At 56.0% G+C, this 6,219-nt stretch overlaps 1 protein-coding gene across 1 annotated transcript; it reads left to right on the plus strand.

Moving 5' to 3' along the window:
• The first annotated feature begins 322 nt into the window (after positions 1-322).
• LOC130200490 (E3 ubiquitin-protein ligase Hakai-like) lies at positions 323-5,766 on the plus strand. The gene is given in 8 exon segments (XM_056424831.1): positions 323-366; positions 1,417-1,581; positions 3,264-3,370; positions 4,385-4,468; positions 4,535-4,608; positions 4,710-4,993; positions 4,996-5,329; positions 5,331-5,766. Coding segments are annotated over 8 exon segments (1,407 nt in total). The 5' UTR covers positions 323-353; the 3' UTR covers positions 5,677-5,766.
• The last annotated feature ends 453 nt before the right edge of the window (positions 5,767-6,219 follow it).

Consider the following 6,219-nt stretch of genomic DNA (forward strand, 5'->3'; position numbering starts at 1 on the left):
AAAAGAATAAAAGGCTTGCAATATTTCAGTTGATTTGTAATGAATCCAGAATGCATGACATTTTTGTTTTTTTAATTGCATTACAGAAAATAAAGAACTTTATCACAATATTCTAATTTTCTGAGACAGTCCTGTATATATACATATATATATATATATATATATATATATACATACACAGTTCCAACATGAAGGGCCGCTCTGCTTCCACAGCCCGAGGACTCCTCACACAATGCATCCTTTCATTTACCTTCTAAATGCTTTTTCTTTTAATTTATATTAATCTTCTTCACCTCCCTTGTCCTCTCCCCCTCTTCTCCATCCCACAATGCACTGCGGTCACTCGCTGGATCATGGACCCGAGCGGTAAGCTAAGCCTCCCGGCAGGCGGCCGTTCGCTATCTTCATGTGCCCCCCGGTGCCCGTGGCCCCTCGCGGGCCCCCGGGTGGGGGCCTCGGCTCCTCGGATAGCCTCACGTCCTCCTCTCGGCACATTGTTCTGCTCCGACCTCCACTTTAGTGCCAGAGTAGCATTGCGGCTAACGTGCTACAGGCTAACGTTAGCTTCCATCTGGCTCTCGATAGAGCAGCGGCGCCATGCCGAGCAATAAGTTACCGTTACGGTATAGAGAAGCCGCTCGGTCCCGTGCTCACACCGGAACTACCGGGGGCGAACGGTGAATGCTGCTCGTGCTCCGGTTGACTTGCGGCGCGAATGCTACATCGACGTTAGCATCGTGCTAACTAATGAACGTTAGCTACGCGCCGCCACAGCTGCTCCCGTCCTCCGGTGCTGGTCGAGGCTCTGAGCGTCTTGTCTCCGGTCGGGGCGGCAGGCCGCTCGGGCTCGACAGACATCGCTGTTCCGGGATATCAGTTTGACAGACCGGTGTGCTCCTTTGAGGATGAGTTCACCTGGGCGCTCCTCTCAGGAGATCAAAGGGAGGAGCACACCTGTCTGACGAGGCTCTCAGACAGGTGTGCTCCTCACCTGAGAGTCACGTGTCCGTCAGGTGAGCCTCGCGGTCTCGGTGCTTGTTGCGCATCACGACTTGGACCACATGAGTCTGACAGCCGGTTTAAAGCCGTCTCCAAAAGGACTATTAATTAACGATTAATGTTACAACAGATGTCCAAGAAGTGTCCTGCACCTATCGCACAGGTGCACCGCCGACTCGACCTCGAGTTATTCACTGAACTCACAGCGCGTCACTTTAAACTGACTGGTTAAAGTTCTGAAGCCGGCCCGTCTGTGCCCTTCATCCCATGTTTATCTTCCTCATCCTCGCTCTGAGTCGTCTCGCACCGCCATGACGCCTTCCTTGTATGTGAAACACAAACGTCGACCTGCGGTTCTGGTTCTGGTGTGTCTGTAGTGAGTGACCCGCCTCTGAAGCAGCTGTGTCTCCCCCACAGACAATGACCTGCAAGGAAGCGACGGCTCTGGGACTCTGGGCGGCCCGGATGTCCGGAGACGAATCCCCATCAAGCTCATCTCCAAGCAGCCCATCAGGACCAAGCCCCCGGCCCGCGCCCCGAGGCCCGGCAGCCGGCCCGCCAAGACCGAGCCTGTGGAACCCGGTAGGCACATTCTGCAGCCGTGGCGTCACACCCACGACCCATCGGGCCTGTGGCCCCTGGGATCCGGCTTGTTTGATGCGGAAGCTGTCGATCGAGCCCCGGCGCCAACAGAACCACCGGACCCACACAGTCTGGACCGCCGGGTCGCCGGCTGCCTCCAACGACTCCGCCGTGGTGTTCAGGCCACCGGACCAACCGCTGGCTGCCGTGAGGCACGAGCTCCTCGCTGGGGTCCGAGTCGCGGCTCCAGCTGTGGTCATCAGGAGGAGGAGCCTCCGCCTGGAGGGCGTCATGGTTACTCCTCCTCCTGCATTGGTTGAGTGACGTATGAAAATGTAAAGTAATGGAGTCAACGCGTTGAGGTGGGCCTCTGGTTCTGGTCTCACTGGGGGACGTTTGTCCCGCTGCACTCAGGACCACGAGGCGTCGCCCCGATGTGTCCGATGTCACTTGGTTTGGGTCTGGTGGGCCGCGGTGGAACCGTATGTACCAGGGATACCTGAGGAACAGGTGTGCAGGTCGTGTAATAAGTAGTGCTGTGAAAAATAACGCGTTAACTCAGTTAATTAAATTACAGGTTTAACAAGTTATTTTCTCTTAACGCATTTAACGCATGCGCAGAATGAGCTTCAATCCGTCTGTTGTTGGTCGTCTCCAGCAGCGTGTCATTCTGTCTCTAGTGTCGCTAACACGACTCCGATCTCCGTCTCGCGCAGCAGAGCTCCGATGCTGGTGAGCAATGCAGGGCTCTCAAGTGTCACGCATTGAGCGTGAGACTCACGCACTCCCGCCACACATCGTATTTCTCACGTTGAAAAAAACTCTCGGCTCTTTAATGTTTTAATGCAGGGGTGCTCCATATGTCGATCGCGGTCGCCGCAGAGTTCCGATGCCGGTCTGCACGCATGAAAAGTCACTAGCACCACCCCCCCCCCGTCAACAACTCTTCTCGGAGCTCTCGCCTGTCTTGAGAGCCTGTAAATGTATATATGTGATGAATCATGATTAATCCACAGAAACCTGTGATTAACCTGATTAAAAATGTTAATCGTTTCACAGCCCTAGTAATAAGATCAGTTTGAATGGACCGGCCGTCTCGGGCATGAAGTGTCATTTGTAAAAGAAAAGATCAATCTGCGTTTGAGTAATAACTGATAGTCTGTTGTGTCTCTGCCCATCGGGGACATCACGTTGTGGTCATCGTTTCTCAGTTGTTCTGTTGGACCCGTTCTGATGTCCCTGTCCACTCTGAACTCGGGTCCATCAGTTATTACACCGGTTCTCACAATGAAGCTGTAGCGACGCCATGCAGTTCACCGTTGCTCCACCAGGGGGTGTCACTGAGTCCTCTAGAGACCAAAGAGTGCAGCCCAGACCCTCTACAGAACCTCTGCTCTTGGCCTCTGCAGTTCGACTGGCACCGCCTCATGTGAGCCGGACCGACAGGCGAGAGTTCTGCTCGCTGAGCCAGCACTGCCTACGTGTCCCAGGGAGCATTGCGTGTGAGCTTCTGACGGCCGAGTGCTCACCAGTCGTATCCTCTTGCTTCGTTCAGCTCCAAAGAATACCGTCTGAGACGCGGCGGAGCTCCGAGTTCATATTCTAGAGATCATCTTCCTCCAGTTCTCGACGTGTCGCCGTCCGCTCCGGCTTCACATCGATGTTCCTCTTGTGTGTTCCAGATAACTTTGGCTTCAAGCAGGAGGAGCGCTTTGACTGTGGAGCGAAATCCGGTGACGTGTTTGCGACTCAGAGGAGATTCCCCCAGGCCTTGTTCTGGGACTATAAGGTACGTCACGAACAGCAGAGGCCAATCGAGTGGTGAACATGTCCTCCAGAGGACCCCAGGGGGGCATGGAGGGAAATGCTAACTCTTTAATTTCAAGACTTTTATTGATTACTTGACATATTACAAACTACACAGACATGTAAACTGAGTCATTAATAAATAAAGAGCGCCATGTTTAGGTGACGGCGTTAACGGGCTTGCAGCTGAGTTTGGCGTTCCTGCTGATGCCCTTCAAAATAAGAGCTCAACATTGAGCTTTAAAAAGAGGTTTAGGTGAAAGCTCATTGCAGCGTTAATGAGATCACGTGATCACTCACACATCTGCACTCGGTTTGCAAAGGTTGCACATTGTTGTTATCTTTAAGGTACTCTGTGTAAAACAGGTCAACTGCAGCCACAAGGAGTTCCTCTGCACAGACAGAAGTGTCTTTGTGTTCTGAGGTTGAGTGTCTGACGGAGCCCTCTGCTTCCATTGACAGTCACCAAGTGGTTCCAGTCCTTCAGCGTGTCCCTTCTCCTCGGGGGCGATGAAGAGTTAGAGCCGCCGGTCGACATGTTCTGGTGGTTCTGACCAGTGGCGTCCCTTTAGGGTTTAAACATCCGGGCTAAAGCCGGATGTTTTAATTAGCCAATGTTAATTAAAAAAAATGAAAAAGATTTGGCACACAAGTGGTTAACACCTCCAGGTCGCACGTGACGTCATTCACCCAAAACAGCGGAGTCAGGCTGGCAGCAGGCGCACGTAACAGCAAGCTGCTGTCTGAGAGTGTTTCTATGCGTTCACATTTCGTTGCTTCACCCTCTGGGCTAAGCCCAGCGCCGCCGCTCCCATAACGCGCATCGCTCTGCCGTGATACGCGCTGACACATCCGCGCACACAGATGAGCACACTCTCACTAGAAAAACTCACTAGCACCCCCCCCGTCGACAACGATCGCCGTGGGCTAAGTCCCAGATGTATCCAAATCCTAGAGACGCGCCTGGTTCTGACCGAGTTTCCTCTTTTCTCTACAGTTGAATTTGATTGGAGAAAGAGACGACGTGCCCATTCACTTCTGTGATAAATGTGGGCTTCCCATCCACCTGTACGGGCGCATGGTACGTATGGAGGCGGAGCTCCGTCTGGAGGCGTGGCCTCGCCTCACGCTCTCCCTCTCTCCTCAGATCCCCTGCAAACACGTGTTCTGCTACGACTGTGCTCTGCTGCACGAGAAGAAAGGAGACAAGCTGTGTCCCGGGTGAGCCCTTTGCCTGTGGTCACATTGTTGGCGTGTTGTGAGCGTACCGTGACTAACTCTCCGCTGGTCTTCAGAGTCTCTGACCGTGTGTCCCTGTTCAGCCTCACCATGTACACCTGCAGCGACCCGGTGCAGCGCATCGAGCAGAGCCAGCGCGGCGCGCTCTACATGTGCAGCGTGGTGCCCGGCTGCAAGCGCACCTACCTGTCTCAGCGCGACCTGCAGGCGCATGTCAACCACCGCCACCTGGGGGCGGCCAAGCCGGCCGCCGGCCGCCAGGAGCCCGTGCACCTGCCCCCCCAGTCCGAGGTCTCGACCGCCAAGCCCCCGCCCCACCTGCCCAAGAACCACGTTCACCTGCCCGGCCCCCTGCAGCACGGGGGCCACGACCCCACGCCAGCCCCCGCCTGTCCCACGAAGCCCCGCCCCCGCCCGCCCTCGGCCCCGAGACATTCCGCATCTCCACGGTGACGACCCGCAAGCACAGCAACCTCATCACCGTGCCCATCCAGGACGACTCCTCCTCCTCCCGGGAGCCCCTCTCCGGGGGCCCCGCTCAGCCGCCCCACCACCACCCGGGGGACTACCCGGGTCAGCCCCCTGTGGGGTCCCACTCTCACCACATGATGGCTCCACAGCAGCACTGCCCCGCCTCCCCCATCAGCCACCCCATGCAGCATCCGGCCCAGGCCTCCGGCACGCCGCACATGGTGTACAACCAGGCCCCCCATGTCCAGCGCTCCCCCGCCCATCACTCCGCCCCCGGGCCACATTATGGGCCAGATGCCCCCCTATATGAACCACCCGCCGCCGGGACCGCCGCCGCAGCACAGCGGCCCGCCGGGCAACGCCCCCCCGCCTCACCACTACAACCCCAACGCCATGCAGCAGTTCCCCGAGGACCAGGGCACCCTCAGCCCCCCGTTCAGCCAGCCGGGGGGGCTCAGCCCCGGGATGTGGCCCGCTCCCAGGGGGCCCCCCCCACCACGGATGCAGGGTCCTCCGCAGGGCCAGATGCCCGGGCCTCACCACCCCGACCAGGGCCGCTACCGGCCTTATTACCAGTAGCCGCTCCCCGGAGGACCGTCGCCCTCCGGGGTCAGGACTCCTTGACCCCAAAGCCAACGTGTGTCATCGAGTGTCCTGGACCTTTTGTTTGGAATAGACTGAGAGGAGCAGCCTCTATTTTAGTTTTCTAATAGCGTCTGGTAAATATTTGTGTGTGTCTATGTGGGCTGAGTTCACACGCGTGTACATTGAAATAAAGGTTCAGGTGTGTTGGTGACCAGTGAATAATAAAAAGCGGTTTCCTTGATGACCTTCAGTCCCGTCTGTTGGAGCCGTTCAGTAAACACCGTGTGGCGCTGGAGGCAGGCCGGGACTTCAAGGTCGTCGGGGTCAGCTGGTGGTCTTCTTGCCAGGGTTGAGACTCGAGGAACACGAGACAATGTGTAGCGTTCCTCCACTAAAGGACAGGTCACGTGACCTTCATGCTCCTACAGTCTGCTCCATCACCTGCAGAAGACGACGTGTCACATGACCTCAAGACAACTAGTGTCTTTGTTTTTATTCAGACTTTAAATCTTCCACATAACCAGAGTTACGCTTTTC

The sequence above is a fragment of the Pseudoliparis swirei genome, chromosome 10 (assembly GCF_029220125.1).
Source record: "Pseudoliparis swirei isolate HS2019 ecotype Mariana Trench chromosome 10, NWPU_hadal_v1, whole genome shotgun sequence".
NCBI classification, from domain to species: domain Eukaryota; kingdom Metazoa; phylum Chordata; class Actinopteri; order Perciformes; family Liparidae; genus Pseudoliparis; species Pseudoliparis swirei.